Source organism: Drosophila virilis, chromosome 5, assembly GCF_030788295.1.
Source record: "Drosophila virilis strain 15010-1051.87 chromosome 5, Dvir_AGI_RSII-ME, whole genome shotgun sequence".
In the NCBI taxonomy this organism is placed as follows: domain Eukaryota; kingdom Metazoa; phylum Arthropoda; class Insecta; order Diptera; family Drosophilidae; genus Drosophila; species Drosophila virilis.
Genome location: NC_091547.1, coordinates 19,407,513 through 19,424,840, shown reverse-complemented (window position 1 = coordinate 19,424,840; position 17,328 = coordinate 19,407,513). Strand labels below are relative to the sequence as shown.

The 17,328-nt window shown below is 44.3% G+C and overlaps 1 protein-coding gene and 1 long non-coding RNA gene across 2 annotated transcripts in view; both read left to right on the top strand.

Moving 5' to 3' along the window:
* The window catches only part of LOC138911372 (uncharacterized), a 51,409-nt gene extending 41,263 nt beyond the window's left edge, over positions 1 to 10,146 (top strand). Inside the window, exon 3 of the long non-coding RNA XR_011416917.1 lies at positions 9,346 to 10,146. This is a non-coding gene — a long non-coding RNA (uncharacterized lncRNA). The remainder of the gene's footprint in view (positions 1 to 9,345) is intronic.
* An 11-nt stretch (positions 10,147 to 10,157) lies between these two features.
* On the top strand, positions 10,158 to 17,149 carry phyl (phyllopod). Its single transcript, XM_002049377.4, has 2 exons — positions 10,158 to 10,872; positions 15,711 to 17,149. Exons 1-2 carry the CDS (start codon positions 10,669 to 10,671, stop codon positions 16,713 to 16,715), a joined length of 1,209 nt encoding a protein of 402 aa, XP_002049413.2. The 5' UTR covers positions 10,158 to 10,668; the 3' UTR covers positions 16,716 to 17,149.
* Positions 17,150 to 17,328: the final 179 nt, after the last annotated feature.

Genomic DNA, 17,328 nt, shown 5'->3' with positions numbered 1-17,328 from the left:
GACCCAACAGCAACAGCAGCAACAACAAGTTAACATTTGCTATTTATGAGACTGTCGAGAGTTATTAGCCGGACATGTCAATGCCTCAAGGGGCATGCCCAAGACGATGACTTGGACTTGAAACGTGGGCGGCAACGGGCTGGACACGGACCATGTGCAAGATGTGTGTCTCTTTGGGGCATGGTTACGTTGTTGGGGTGCACAGGGGTAGGTGGCAGCGGGTAGGGGGCAGTTGTAGCACTGGTTTTTTGGTGCTGCAGCTGTTCATATCGCATATATCTTTTGCCAAAAGGCAATAAAATATGCAAATTGAAGTCAAACTTACCAGTGGCAATGGCAATGGCTGCGGCACCGCTGCTCCTCGACTTGCAGTGCCCATTGGCGGCATGGCTGCCCGTGGCTGCAACGTTCAGAGACGTTGCCTCAGCCGCATCCCCAGGGCGTTGTAGTTCTTCTGCAGCTGCTGCTGCTGCTGCTTCTGCTTTTGTTGCAGCAACATCGGCTGCTGGCTGCCAGTTTTGTTGCTGTGATTCATTGGACACTCGCGCCTGCTGCTGCTGCTCCTTTTCAGGCTCGTTCTCATCGCCACTCGGCTCTGCGTCTGCTTCATCTTCCTCCTCCTCCTCTTCGTCGGCGCTCAGCAGCTCCTCTTTGGGCTCTAGCAAATCCGAGGCTTTGGGCGTTTTTGTTGTCTCGCCGCCATTTTCATCCTCCTTTTCGCCAACTGCAAGAAAAAACATAACGTAATTAAAGCTAATCAATTATTTGTGCACAAAAGCTGTTGACCAAAATTAATAAGCTTAGAGTAGTCGACTAGGCAATACCCTGCATGCAACTAAGAAAAACACCCAAATATTAATTTTTCGGATAGCATTTTCTATGATTTTGTTCCTTAAGTTATCAGAATAGACTTAAATGACGGCCCTGCATACCCTGTATAAAGTTTATCTTATCTGTGTTGAGTATGGGGTATTATAAAGGTAAGGGTATTCTAAATGCTTTCAAGACCTCAACAATTCCACACGTTAAGTGATGTATTCTATATCCTGGCATACCCTTACAAGCGCTGGTATACAGGGTATACAAAATATATAATTTATGCCGAGATAACTTAAGTTTTTCTCTTGCATAGTTGAGCATAATCTACCACCAAAATATTCGTAAGTGTTTCGTTTGGTATGCCCACTCACTATACGATATTTGTACAGGGTATGCCATAAAAACAAGAAATTCATTTGCAATACACTCGCACCAATCGCCAAATTGTTTGCCCTGCTCAATGTACTCGATGCCTAGACAGCGAGCACTTGCCGGACACACCAATGCTAAGCACTGAGCACTGAGCACTCAAACTCATACTCATACTTGCACTCATACTCATATTCGTACTCATACTCATGCAGATTATGCTAAAGCACTCCCCGGGCGGCCATCGTGCCAAAAATTCTATTTACACGTTTTGTGTTTTATTGTTGGTGCCTGGCTACGGGTTTTCAGTCTAAAGAAAACTGTTGCCAATAGCTCAAAAACTCTGGCGAGTGTGCTGGTATGTGTGTGTGTGTGTGTGTGTGTGTGTGTGTGTGTGTGTTAGTCTCCGGCAAAGCCGCACGTGATCGATGGCGCTCGCATGGCTGCTGCCAGTCTTGAGGGGGTCGTTGGCGTTGCCAAAACAACTGCCTTAAAAGTAATTGCAAGGGGTGCACCAACAACAACAACAACAACAACAGCAACAACAGCAACAACAACCACAAAAACCACAAGAACACGACAAACAACAGCCAAGAACAAGCACAACAACAGCACTCGAGCAGCTCGTACAATATGGAAATGTGGAACATGTGTAATTGTGCAATTAAATTGAATTTTTCATAAATTTCTTCCTCTTGTTTTTTTTTTTTTTTTTTTGATGCGCGTTGCAAATGTTGCGTTTATGTGTGTTTTTGTGGTCATTGGGCGAGCCACAGGTGGAATCTCATTTACCAGGTGTTGCTGAAGAGTTACATTTCGGTGCACGAAACACCCTGTGAATAAAGTGCTGCCAGCTAATCGTGACGGCGTTGCCAACTCTAAACACAACTTGACAGGATGCTGTAAAAATCAAGTCCTTTACAGTTGCTTGTTTAACTGACATGAACTTTGACAGCCGCTTGAGCAGATTTTACAATTACTTCTTTGAATAACTCTAATTTTGGGCTAGTTTAGCTTTGTGGAACTCAACTAGTTCGAAAACAAATTCCATTTCAATTGAACCTATTGATTGTGTTAGCTAAGCAAAGCTTACGTAAATATCTAAATGTTAAATTCGACTTTAATTTAACTGAAAGAACAGCTCTTTATTATATATACACAATACTTTGCTTTGGTTCGAGTTTTTCGCTAATGATCTTTGTGACTTAAGACGTTTATATTTCAGATTTTAAATTATTTTATAACAATTTTTAAGAATTTTAATCAACTTCAAGCTATATTATATATATAAACTGCCCTTTCTCAACTCTTAACTTAAATCTTTGAGCCTTTAGACTTAAGTCAGTTTTTCTAATATCTTTAAAAGAGTTATCTTTTATTGTTACTATTGATATATTTTATATCTGTTAAAAAGATACAATGCTTACTTTCAAACCAATTCGAAATGCATATGTTAGGCCCGCGCAAACTGTGAATGATTTACCCCAGCAAAAGGTGGAGTAGTCAGGTGTGCGGTAGGGGGAGGGGCTTGGCAACCCCATATAGGTGACCGCGGCAAGGTAACGGCTTAAAATATATTGCCAAAAGGACATGCCGGAATCACACCGCAAGGAATCGCCACGAAAATCAACATTATGCCAAGCCGGACGATTGCCAGAGCTGTGTCTCTGGTCCTGGTCAACATAATGGTAAAGTCGACGACTTTCTGTCCATGCGAAAACATTTGGTTATTATTTCCATATAAAGGCCCAGCGCTGCAGCGAAACGAACGAGCGGGCCATAAAAAGAGCGCGAGCCACTTGAAAGGATGTGAGAGAAGTGTGTGTGTGCGAGTGTGTGTGTGTGTAAATGGGTGATGGGTGCCGGGCATGGGGAATCAATGGTGAGGAGGGGAGCCGTTTGCGGCGGAAGTGCCGCGTATTTTAAAATAAATGCGAGCAAGGGTTTGTGTGTGTGTGTGTGAGTGTGTGTGATGTGTGTGTGGGGGGGTGTGAGAACCAGTTATGGTCGTTAAAATTGTCGAAGCAACGCAACAACAACAACAACAACTGTAACAACAGTGGCGACGACGACGACGACGTAGTCAAGTTCTTTTTGTGCAAGGCAGAAAGGATGTGTGTGTGTGTGGTGTGTGTGTGTAAGCGCCCATATGTATGCAAGCGATTTTCATTTTTGTTTAAAGCCCCCCAGAGTGCATTTCGCACTCGGTCGCTGGCAGTGCATGTGTGCGTGTGTGTGTGTGTGTGTGTGTGGAGCGCAAGTGCCCGCATGTGTGTTTCTTACTTGTTTTTCGGCTATGGCATGTTTTTAAGCGTTTTACCCCAACCAGACGCAGAACGCCAAAAAGGTGCGCACTTACACACTCACACACACACACACACAGACATACTCACATATTTGTAAACGTAATAATAAGCGTTGTCCCCTTTGACCCATCAATCCGTTGCCACTACCCAAAAACCCGCCGCTTGCCACTTTTCCAGCTCCCAAATGGCTACTAAGCGTGTGTAGAGAGCGACGAGCGAGCGAAACGCTCGGCAATCGTAATGGGTGGAAAAAGGAGGGGAAATGGGAAGATGGGGGGGGAGTGGGTGTTTGCCAGCTAAAAACAAAGCCAGCGCCACAGCCTGCAACTTTTATAATGGCATTGGCATGTATGCCATGTATGTGTGTGTGTGTGTGTGTGTGTGTGTGTGTGTATTAAAAAAATAATGAAATAAAAAACCCGAAGGTGTTGTTAAAAGCGCCAACAATAAATTTCATCAATAGTTTGCGCGTAAAACAGCTAAAAGAAAAATAACCAAACAGTTGGCAACGCCAGCAAAAATCGATAAACGTAACGATCACATATATGAATGACCCTTATTGCACAGACAATTAACTAGCATTGTGCAGAATTTAATAAACAAATACACCCAAACGACTGATGGCTTTAAGTGTAAGCTTAGGTATTTCCCCGGAGCATGCGATTGACAAAATGTTGCTGCCAGAAATTTGCCCCAACAACTGCTGCGATTTAACTAACTGGTCACACTTGAAATGTATGCACATATATACATTTGTATGTGTGTGTGTGTGTGTGTAGAAGACATGTGTTGGCAAGTACAGCAAAATGAATAATCGATAAGCCTAGCGATCACATTTGAGCGTGACCATTTAACAGGGCACATATCGATAAGGGGTTTATAAAGAAGGGAAATAAGCAGAAGAATTTCCCTGTTGCTAGGACTTTTTCAAGTGATCAATTTTGTGTTGTAATTAAACAGTTAGGTGGCTTATTGAGAAATTAAATACAGCCAACGTTGGCGGGCTTAAAGTGCAAGCATAGGAATTTCCCTGGAGCTTGCGCTTGACAAAATGTTGCTGCCAGAAATTGCGTCCCTTGGGCAAACGGAGACAGCACAGCATTTCGATACGAACGCCCACAGCAAATCTATTTACCAAACTAGTTACCGCTAGACGCGTGTGTGTGTGTGTGTGTAGGTATGTGGTACATAAAGGCTTTATATCCAGAGCAGGCACATAGCCTATGCCCAAAGTGCCTGCTGCTATTTTGGCGCCGCGCTCTTTGCAATGTCATAGCAAATATTTTGCCAATACACAGGGGACGCGCGCACACGTTGCCGCTGCCGCTGCCGTTGCCGTTGACGTTGCCGACGAGGACGAGGCAAACGCTGTGGCGCAGCCCGGCAAACGGGCAACTTATGGCAGCAAAACCCTGTCGCAATGCTAAGCCGCGCCTCAGCAGCGCCAATTCTCCAGGCGTTGATGGCGACGTTGGTTTTAAAGATTTTCGCTGCACATTTTTGTTAGCTGAAAGGGGCGCGCATAGTTGGGTTCCCCAAAAAAAAAAAAAAAACACATGCCCCAAAATCAAAGTTAAATTTTGAGCTGTTGTTGTTGCTTGTCAATAAGCACGCACTAATACACAAGCGAGCATGCGAGCATGCATATGCATATGTGTGTGTGTGTGCCGCGTCAACGAATGAAAATTCCCCAGAGAATTGCGCATGTTACGTTTGCTGTTGTTGTTGCTGCTGCTGCTGCTGCTGCTGTTGTTGTTGTTGTCTGTTGTCTGTTGCCTGGCGGCTGGCTGCGCCAATGTCAATCCCCTGGGATTGGCCAGAGCCGTTGTCGACTCCCCTGAGAAATACATGGCAATGGGTTTTCTGTGTTTTGTGCTTTTTTTCTTTCGAGCACACACAAAGAGAGCGAACGCACGCGAGAGAGCGAGAGAGAGCAAAATACAAAAAAAAAAAAAAGAGCAAAGCCAAAGTTCGCTTCACTTTTTTTTTCTTTATTTTTTTTGTGTTGTGTTGTATACGTTGGGGAAATTTTATGCCCGCTACGCTGTGTGCAAGTGCATGTGTGTGTGGTGTGTGTGTGTGTGTGTGTGTGTGTGTGAGGATTCGTGTGTGTAAATTTGTGTGCGGCGCTGTCTTTGGGGGCTTCGAGCCGGTTGCCAGTTACCGCCTCACATGTGCATTGGATTTATTGTCAATTTTATTTGTTATCATTGTTGTTGCTGGCGTTGCCTTTCCACTGTATGTGTGTGTGTGTGTGTGTGTGTGTGTGTGTTTGCTGTTATTTACACTGACACAATTTGAAATTGTATTAAAAATTAACGGCACTTTGGTTGCCTTGGCTGCAGCACTCGATGTTGCAGCTGCAGCCAGACATTTTAGCCACATGCTACCTTTTTGGGGTTTACCTGAATGAACGTTACCCCAACACATCCCCATGCTTGCCCCTGCGCCACTCTCTTTACCTGTCTGACAGTTAGGTGTACCGTTACCCTAGGGGCTGCTGCTGCTGCTGCTGGCCGTGTAGCTGCCCTGTAGCGCCCCCTGGATTCTCCGACCCCTCCCTTTGCACTTGTCACATTTTGGCTTCGGGCTAGGTCCCGCGTTGCTACAGGCCCTGCCCCAAATCAATCAAGCACACACTCACACACACACGCACACACACAGCTACGATTTGAACTGCTGTCACTTGGGAGCTGCCGCTGCTGTCCAGCTTTGAGCTTGAGGGGCAAACTTACGTTTCAAGCAGGCGCGCGGCTTGGCCTGTTTACGCCTGGACATGGCCAACAGTGTCAATGGACGAGGGGGCAACTGTAAGAGGAGGCGGCACAAAGGTAACACAACGCACAAATTAGTAACTGTAAGCGCGTAAAAAAGCGCGCCAAACACGTGTTCACTGTAAATCACTGGGCAAATGATTTGGAAATTCTTGAACTGCTCGAGCTGTTAGATATCCTTGCGCCTGCAGCGTTGGCAACTGACTGAAACTTGCCTGTTGGCCCAAAATCCTCGTGACATGCCAAAACACACGCCGCCACGAAGAGCACAAGCTCTGAAACAAAATGGCAAACGACGCCAGCAAGAGAGCGAGAGAGAGAGCGCGCGCGTAGCAGAGCGCAAAAGAGAGAACGCCTCAGAATGCGTGAGTGCGTAAGTGTGACTGAGAGCGCAATGTCACCCAAAGAACCACCCAAAAACACAGCAAAAGCAACAGCGAGCCGAAGCCTTTAAACTGCCGGCAACACACACACGCACACACACACACACGCACACACACAAGGCCAAAGTAAGAAAAGGAATAATAATAATAACAGCGTCCCTTGGGGGTTGCTGCCGCAACATATTCCATCCCCTAGAGAATCGGGGCGCACCAATCGGCGGTTGACGGCGCTGGGTGCCCAGTGGCTTTATAGCCACATGCTGCGCCGAATGCGCCGTAGGAGATTGCCTTGCCGCCGCTTGTTGCAATTAACAAAGTCAAGTCAATTATTTTGCTGCGACTCGCGACTTTCGCACGTGCGTATGGGGGGTCCTGCAAGGACATCTTTCATTTAGCCAAGGTGCTGACAACCAGGCTGTTGCTTTCTCAGCAGCGGGAGCCGGGCGACGGGCGACGGGCGTCGGCAGTCGCCTTCAGCAGTGCGTGAGAACGAGAAGGCGACGCCGGCGATAGCACTCCAAAAAAGCAGGAGCAACAGCGGGTAACTAAATTCGTATTCATCAATTCCACTCAATCTGAAGAGCTGCGCCTTGGGTTACGCATGCAATTCTTGTGCTGCTTCTGTTTCACCCTTAAATCTCTTCTATTTTTTTCATATGCTAGTCAATTTACAATTGAATGACTTTTCCTTAGCATCAAGATTATTAAAGTTTACGTTTAATTGTTTGACTTGTGACTGTTCGATAATCAAAATATTTGTGCTTAACTTTTTTTTCTTCTCGTCTTATTAAAGCCTTACAGATTTATTTCTCGATAATCAGAGATTGGGACAGAAGTTCCACTATCCACTTTTATAATAAAAAGCCAATTCAATTTAACAATATAAGAATAGCTTATATTAAATTGATGGCCGTCAGAACATGTCTGCAAGACTTTGAGAAAATCTTCGTTGAAGAAGCTAGGGTCGGACATAGGACCTCCAAGTTCAGCAGGATGCCAAATAGATCTAAAAGTTCGCAGTTTCTAAACAATCCTTCGAAAGTATTCCTTTAGTTAAGTTAACGTAAACATTATTCAAACCCTTCAAATTTGTTGTACATTTCGTTTTAAAGGCACCTATCTCTTTTATTTGCGTGTTTTATGTTCAAATTAATTTTCAGTTTTATAGATTTTATTTAATTTAAATGTTGTGGATCGTATCCAACTTTGAATATGCGCGCCGTAAGCAGTGCAGATAAGCTATCACTGAAATGCACTGCTTGGTCTACAACACGTGGCACTGCTTGTATGCAATTTAGACTGCTTGTGCGCGCCTAAGAGTATGCTATGGTTAAATGCAAAATTTAAATATTATTCAAGTGATGTGTTCGCATTAATAAAAGAAGAAGAAAGTTAGAGAAGAATGAAAGCGAAAATGGGAATTAATAATAATTAATAATCAGAAAAAGTTTATTATTTTTGGAATTACAACGTTTTCCCGACTATTTATTGATGATAATTGCATAGAAAGGCGATCATCAGCGAAAGTTTATTATTCTGGGGATTATATAGCCTTTTCCATTGTGTACATGAACATGTAGTTCAGAGCTTAACTGCCATTTTAGTTTCCTTTGGCTAACACAGAAAAGAAAAGACCAGCATCCACTCGAGGATGATACAAGTTTCCGCTTGGCAACCGCACCTATATCCAATCCATCTGCCCCCATGCGGAAACCTTTCGTTTCGCTGCGCCGCCCTCAGTGCTCCATTCATCAATTAATTCATGAAGCCTGGCCGGGAACTCCTCGTTGTTTACCATAGTAAATACGAGGCGCGTAGTAAAAGTAGCGGCAAGCGGCGTCTTAACCCAGTCGAAACGAGCCAGAAAAACCAAAAAAAAAAGAAGAAAACATCTGTCGCGGCAGCATTAAAAATCCGGTTGCAAGCTGCAACATGGCCAAAGATGAGGCCAAAGTACGAGTTATACGCAGAACATATGATTGAGTTCCCAAAAAGAAAGAAAAAAAAAAAACACAAAATGCACCTTTTGTGCGTTTTGGAGCAGCAGCTGCTGAGAGCTAAATCCTCGACATCATTGTGAATCTGGCTGCCGCCTGTTGCTCGGCTGCTGCGGCAACAACAACAAGTTGTTGCGCCTACGAAAAACACAATAACAACAACAACAACAAAATAACATATTGATGAGCAGGACGAGTATCTCATGTTGTTGTTGTTGTTGTTGTTGTTGTTGTTGTCAAAAGGAAGCAGGCACATTAAATTTGGAGTTTGTCGTTCAACTTTGTTGAGCCAGCAGCTGTCGCCTGGGCTTAAATAATACCAGAGGGGCTCGCTGCGAATTTGTAGATAGGTCAAGTACTCAAGTAAAAATGCATAGATACATAGATCTATAAAAAAGTAATAAACATACCAAATACCTAAACATACCCTCCACAAGCATATCATAAATTCGACCACCTCTTTTCCATATTAATTTAATTAAATATTTTCATTCGTTTTCCTTTCATCTTATCCAATCACACTTTAGTGTATTACTTCAATTTTTTTTAGGCACAAAGAGAGTTTTAATTTTTTTGATAATGCATTTATTGAATGAGTTGACATAAAAAGTATTGTGAATAAATGTTTCATTTATATTTAATAATTTTTCTATATACATGAAAAAATAATCACTTTTTTTAATTACTTCATTTACAGAAACCTAAAATTATTCATTTTAATATGTAAATGAAATAGATGAAGGAACATTTATTTTTGCCCCCTCAATGAATAAATACCCTTGCAGAAATGTAGCTTGGCAATGTTTTTAGCAGTAAGTTTTATTCCCGACCGATTTTAATAAGGTTTTGCAGATTTTTTTTATTATAAGAGTCAATAAAAAGCAATAGATTTAAGTTAAGTTGAAAAGAAGAAACTGGTACAGTGAGCATTTTAAGAAAAAAATGAATGTTTTTTTTCAGATTTTGCTTATATATAATAGAGCACAATTAAACTAATCATTGCCAATATTTTCATACAAGAATTATTTCTTAACATATATTCAAATAGACAGCTTTATGATAAAGTAGACTGATCGAGAATATGTAACAAAAAAAAAAGGACATGGACACATCGCAACGTCTGTTGATTCTAATCAAAAATATAACCTTATGACGTCGAAGACTTTGCCTGCCAAGATTTAAAATATTTATCTATGCAACGTTCTTTTCCTGACTTTTTAAGATCAAAACTTGTTGTAAAATTTTCAATTTGTATCAATTTTTTGTTTGCGAAAAGCTGAATATTTTCTAAATAATTGAACTTAGTTTAGTTAATTTCATGGAGTCTCCTCTTTTAAAAATTGCATTCAAAATGCAAACATACCCTAAAAAATGGCAAAAAAAAACCTCTTTCGAAATTTTGCAAATTAAAAAGAAAGAAAGCCCAAAATTGCAAAAAATCTATTAATATATTTTCAAAAAATCTTATATAAATATTTTAAAACGTATTTTTGTTATTATGAACGAAAGAATATAACTCTGTTGCACAGCGCTATTTCGCTCAGTGTACGCGACAACAGCAGGCAGCAAGGTAAAAGGAGTGGCTGGCAGGCGGGCAGACAGGGAGACAGGCGACGACAACAACAACAGAGAGAGAGAGAGAGAGCAGATGGATATGCCCAAGTAGCCCAGCGAGAGGCGCTGCCTGTGCGAGCGACGTTGACGGCGACGTCGACGCCGAAGCCGAGGTTGAGGCAGCGACCGAGTCGGCGGCAGGCAACACTCGTGAGAGTTGCTGCCGCATTCGAAAATTGTGCGTGCAGCGCGAAGGACGTGCAACGGCGGAACGGTTGTTGTGCATGTTTTTTTAGTGCCCGATTCGATTGTTGTTGTTGCCACCCCGTGGCAAGCAGGCAGAGCGCACCGTGTGACGTCAGTAGCAAGAAAACGCGACACCTTTCCGCGAAAACCAAAGTGACGAAACACACAGACAGCAAAAGATAATAGAAGAAAATATCACATATATATATTGAGTAGTATTATGTCTGCGAATAATCAAGCGGAGCCAGCGGCCGCGATGGCAGCGGCGGCTTCTTCGTCGGCGGCATCCGCTGCCTCCGCCTCGGAGTACCTGAAGCGCACCTGCCTCATCTGCGGCTGTCAAACGAATCAGACCATCAACATCTATGAGCCGCGCTCCGGACCAAATATCGTGCAATTAATTCAGGCCAAATTCAAATTTCAGGTATGTTCCCAGCAAAACAAATAACAAAAACTCAGCCCAAATCAAAAATCGATAAGCGGACAAAATGAGTCATGTGCACACAATAACGTCCTTCGTCTCGCCCTGTGCGTGTGTGTGTGTGTGTGTGTGTGTGTGTTTGTGAAAAGAGGGATGAAATACTGTGTAAGCTTAGGGGCACAACCCGTCCAACCCACTCTCCAGGTGGCTGCAGCATCCAAGCGTGTGCACTTGAAAGTCGCGTCGAGCAGGCCGAGAGAAACGTTAGGTAGTCTGCGTCAGGAGTAGCTCTGGAGGGGGAAAGGGGGGGGCAAAGAAGGTTATAGAAGTTCAGCCAGCACTAAACGAAGTCAGGGTGGATAGCATAGCATAGCAGCTAAAGGAATTCGCAGTTGTAAGTCTCGGAGAGTGGCCGATTGGCGGGGAAGGAGGTCAGCAAGAGGAAGAAAGAGTCTGGACCTAACGCAGCTCAAGCATATATTCTTCAAATAAGTATGCTTGAGGTTCTGGAATCAGGGATGGCACATAGAGCAAGTCATATAAGGAACTAGGCTCCATTTTAACTCTTAATAAAGATATAGAACTTCGTAGAGAGTAGATTAAGGAATCAGTCAGCAATTATAGAGCTAGGGTTGATAACTAGGCTCAGATCTAAAGACCTTAACTGGGAAGGAAATAAAGAATAGGGTATGGACTTGGTTAGAGATCTACTTAAAAGACTCACAGAGCAGTAAATAAATCAGCATAAGCGATCTGTTGCCTTATAAAAACGAAACCCTAGAGGAGACTAGGCAGAGTTCAATAGATGACAAAGAAGTAAAGAGATTTCGATCAGAGAGGGAAGACGTGTTATACATGAAATGGAAGCTAGAAGCTAGAGCTTAGGTTTAATAAGATGACAACTGCTCGTTCGATCTCCATAAAGTATATAAATTCCTGATCAGCATCAATAGCCGAGGCGATCTAGCCATGTCCGTCCGTCCATATGTATGAACGCAATTATCTCAGAAACTATAAGAGCTAGAATTCTGAACGTAGGATCTCCAGTACGAGTTTGGTTCCGATAATCGATAAAAATCGATATTGAAAGCCTGAGCAAATCTCTTAGTTCTTACTTGATCCAGTATCCTGCCAGAAGAGTGTTAAGGGCATTCCCCAGTCGGTGTGGTCCGGTCTGGTAACTAGCTTAGAATGTATTATACGTTAACGGAATTCGCGACCCAGTTGAGTGAACAAGCGACTGACCAACTGACTGACTACCCAGACCCAACCCAATCCAACGGAACTCAACTGAACTGAGTAACTGTCGCCTTGTATCCGTATCCGGTGCTTGTGGCATTGTGGGTAGCTGTGGGTAACTGGGTAATAGGATAGCAGCTGCTGCATTTCCCTTTCGTGTGTAACTGGACACTTTGCATGTGGCACTTAAATCAATACGCGTCCTTTGAGTGTCCTGTTTTTTTTTTTTTTTTTGTTTTCCATAATTTTCAACGGCTTGTTCTAATTTAAATGTGCCATGGGAAAATGCGCTGTGGCTGCCGCAAAGTGTGTTGCATATTGGATTACACTTGAGTTCATGTTGTTGTTGTTGTTGCACGTTTGGGCTACCTGTCAGCGAGAGCCTTGAGTTGCTCACGAACCTGCTCCATTCAGCTGGCAGCTGCGACAATTCGTGCATATCTTTTGGGCTAACTTCCCCCATACCCATCCCCCTCCACTCCACTCCCCCTTCTTGGCTAACTCTCCTCCATTTATGATTGATCCAATTTCTGCGGGTTTCTTCTGGCCTCTTCATCAGAGCGCCGAGCAGCCTCTGCTGCTGTCTTCTCTTTTTTTTTTTACTACCTACCTTTTTCAGCTGCTCGCAACAGCAGCTGTATTTGCAGCTCTGCCACACTCGCACACACACACACACACTCTCTTTATAGAGGAACCCGCATTTACGTGCCCCGAACAACTCTTGAGCTGCTGCTGCTGCTGCTGCTCCTTTTCGCATATCGCAGCTATTGTCTGCGCTGGTTAGGTAAACATTTCTATAGGTAGTTCTTGGAGATTTCCGATTACCTTTTACTGCGCAATCAGTTTGGGCAGCTGAAGCACATGTCTAGCTTATCTAACAAAAGGATCGTCTTTTTTTATAGATCTCTAAATGATAACGTTGTTGTTTGTTTTATTTTAGCAACTAATTTGTTCTTGAAGCAGTTTATATTGCACAAAGATTTATTCCTCATTCAACGTTTTTCTAAGCTTCAAGTTCAGGCAAATAAAAAAGTAAGAGCTTTCCCATATTATTTGTGTAATCTAGAAATTATGTTACTTCCAGTTGCGTTCTCTCCAATCTCATATTGAGGACACAACAATTGAGTGGGCATTCGGTATATTCCGCTAACCAGAACCTTACCAAGTCTTCGTTTCGACTAGTTCTTTCGGGCTCCCTGTGAGCTATGCACTTCCGAGCCACTTAAACTGGTTAGCGGGAGCCACGGGAAACCTTAGAAACAACCACGAAAATATGCCACAGAAAATAAACAGAAAATTAAGTTGAAGGACTTCTTAGCTAGTTTTCGGCTGGATCTTCTTGGGTTTCACAGTCGAGCTGTTAATTGGATTGCTGACAATTCAATTGGTTTGTCAAAATACAGAAATATGATATAGGGGCTGTTTAGAAGTTAGACGTTCAAAAATTGTGCCTTTGCTAAACTTTTTGATATACCACATACTATTCTAGTTTGTTTTGCGAGTTGGAAAGTCATAAGGTCACAAAGTCACAAATGCATAAAGTTAATACTTTTCGGTCAAACTAGAATTTGTTAACAGCAAATTAATTAATTTACACATTACAAATGAGAGCTGGGTTGATTTGTATCAAATGAAGCGCTCGAAACGGGCAGTCACGACTTTTAGGATACCCATTAAGCTAGTCATGTAGTTGCTCTTGAATCCGAACCCTGAGTTTGATCTTGGACAACTTACTCTCGCCATAGAGCTATATAATATATAGATCTTGCTAAGATTCGGCTCATTTGTAAGCAGCATACAGAGAATATTTTGATGGACAAAAAGGCATTCCATAGAAGTATCTAATTTTCTATCGATATGCAACCCCTTTCAGTTTCAGTTGGCATAGTTCACCCCAGGTAAGAGTTAACGATCGGCACCACCTGCCGTGCGCCTCCTCTGCGCATGCAGCCCCTATATGACACCCCCGCCATAAATCGAAAAAAGAACCTACAACCACCCGCCAAACAAGCTGAAAAGCCTGGCATAATGCCTAATTGATCGAATGACCGAATGACAGCGCCATAAAGCAGCAGAAACTTCAGTTTCAGTCATTCATCTGTCTATCTTGCCTCTCGCTCACACTCTCTCTCTCTCTCGCTCTCGCTCTCGCTCACCTTTTATCAGCTTTGCGTGTGGCTCTGTTGTCTGAATTGCACCTGGCCTGCAATTTGCATTATTTTTACCGTTTACACATGGCCCTTTAGGTCGATCGGTTGCTGGGTTCCTTTTTTTCTTCAACTGATCCTGCCTGGTTAGCTGTCCCTCTCTCTCTCTCTCCCTCTCGCTCTATTTAATTCTAAGCAGCTGTCGCTTGCCGCCTCGTGCCTAATGCCATGTTTGGGTTGTTATTATTTTTGTTGTTGTTGTTTCTTTTTTTTCTGGATCTGCTGCTACGGTTCGATAAGAGAGGCGCGTGGCCAAACGGGTTTACCGACCCGGCACTGCTGCTCAAAGCGCAGCCCGGCCCCGCCGTTGCCCCTGGCCAGGGTCTGGTTTTTGAGCCAGCTGCTTGGGCGCAATTTTTTGGCTGGCAGGTGCACGAAATATTATTGATACGAGAAATGCGTGAACCCTGCCGCTGCTCAGCTGGTAATTAATATGCCACGGCCTCAGTCTCAGCCGAGACACTTAAGTTTTATGTTATTTTTTGCACCTTTACCTAGACTCAGGCAGGCTGGCGAGAGGCGAGCGGCGGCCGGCGGGGTTTGCACCCGGATCAAGCTGGCCGGCCGGCTCATTAGTGGTCAGTCCGTTCCTCGGGCGTAGCTCAGTTTATGTGGTTATGCTTCAGCTGTAATTCCTTGGGCAGGACCTGCACTTAACAGGCATCGACACGGAAGCCTGCTCGGCTCGAGCGTGTCCCATGTTTGCGCTTTGTAATCTAATTTCGAGGCACCTTTTCTAAGCAATTAAATTACGTTTGATTGGCCTTAAAGGCTGAGTGATCGACTAGGCGATACCCTATGCTGTTTTATAAGTGTAAAAAAAAGAAAGAAAGTCAGGTGTTCGATTCGCGAATCTTGTTGATTATTTACACTTATCCTCTCTCCCACTTTCGGTCCCCCTTTCTCCCTCTTTTAGGCCACGTCTAGCTCTTGTTTAAAGCTTTTTAGCTTCTGCAGCTCTCTTCCTTTTCTCTGTCCTTCTCTCACTGACATTGTTTTCCTCTTTTAAGTCCATTTTTAGCTCTAACTAAAACATCTGCAGCTATAACTCCCTTTATATCTCTCTCTCTCACTCTCTCTCTCTCTCTCTCTCTCTCTCTCTCTCTGTCTACCTCTCTCTCTCGCTCTGTCTCTTTCTGTCTCTGTAGGCTGAGGTTTTCCAAATTATGTAATCTCTTTCGCTCCACTCTCCCACTCTTTCCTTCTCTCTCTCTCTCCCAGTCTCTCTCTCTCTCTCGCTCTGTCTTTCGCTCACTCTCTCTCTCAGTCTCTCTCTCTCTCTTAATGCTACATCTCCATCCGCAAATAATAGATTAACATCGCTCTCTCAATCTTCAACACATTTTTCTAATCTGTCTCTCTTGGTCTTCTCTCTCTCTCTCTGTCTCCTTGCAGCCTCTGAATGAGGATAAATTCCTGTGCTTCAGCTGCAACAATTGGCTAATCAACTGGCACTCGCTGCAGGCGGTCAACAGCAACGATGTGGAGAGCCAGAGTCGGAGTCAGAGCCCCTCGCACATGGGCAACCACAGCAGCGCCGGAGTCGTGCAGCAGCAACAGCAGAAGGGACTGCCGCTGGAGCGGGCCAAGCTGCGGCCGGTGGCGCAGGTGCGTCCGCAGCCGCAGGCGCAGATGCTCGCCCAGCCACAGGTCCAATTGCCCGCCGCACAGATCGCGCCACCGCCCGCCATCAGCTACAACAAGCGTCGCTTTGGCCGACGCACTGCAGCAGCCAGCAGTGGGCGTGGCATGCGTGGCAAGATGCTGCGTCACAGCAGCAGCTGTGCGTGCCGCAAGTGCCGCGACTGCGAGAACTGCAAGTGGCGCACGCTGCATCGACGCAGCCTGGCTAAGGTGGCGCAGCTGGAGCGCGCGCTGTGCCGGCAGCAGCAGCAGCCGAAGCAGGCGGAGCAGCTACAGCAGGAGCAGAGACTAGTCAGGGCGCCAGCCACGCCCACTGGGCAGCCGAAGTACCAAAGAATGCCAGCGCCGCGCGTCGATGGCAAGGTGGTGGCCATGTTCCGGCGACTGGGCACCACGCTGAGCACCGAGCAGCAGCAGGAGTCGCAGCAGGAGCCGCTGGCCACGGCACGTCCGCCGCTGCGCATCATGAGCCCCGCCAAGCAGCGTCCACGCTGGACCCGCGTGCTCGACGAGGATGAGGTGCTGCTGGAATTCGATAGCGGCATATTCGAGGTGTTGCCGGCAGCGCCGCTGGCGACCACAGCGCGTCGACGTTTGCGCTATCAGCTGAGCAGCGAGACGCAGGCAGCGGAAGTGCAGGCAGCAGCGGAAACGGAAGTGCGAAAGGAGCTGGAAAACCGCAAAATAACCCACCAAACCGAGCTGGAACTTGCAGGGCTGCAATTGCCACAGGGACTGAGCATTACGTTGATCTAAAGGCAAAAGCCTAAAAACAAAAAAGGAGGAAAAATAAAACATAATAAAAGAACAAGAACAAATGAATATTAGTCAAATTATATGCACAAAAAATTGCGAGCATTGAAATAGTCTTAATTAATATTTAATTTTTATTGTACCTCGAATAAATTTGTAATTGTTAGTCAATATATTAGCGCAAACGGCAAGACCTAAGAATGTTAAGTTAATATGTGTATGAACAAAAACTATATTTAATATATGTATATTAGACCTAATTGGAAAACAGCAAATCGAAAAAAAGCCCCTTAAACCCAAACACAACCTTCCAAAAAAGCAATCGCGTTAAACTCGTAGTAGAATTTGTTTGCATTTGCCATGTTATAGCCACAAAAAAAAAAAACAAAGTATTTAAAAAATATAATATATAAATAAAAATAACTAGCACAACTACAATCCAAATATTTCTAAGATTTTATTTCAAATTTAAATTCAAATTCCTAACTGCCAAACTGCGCCGCCGCTCACAGTTTGCATAGCCGCGCGTTGCCAACCACTGTTACTTAACATTAACAGCTGCCTATCGATATATTGCCAGCGAGCAATATGCACGTATATCGATATGCGCAGACCA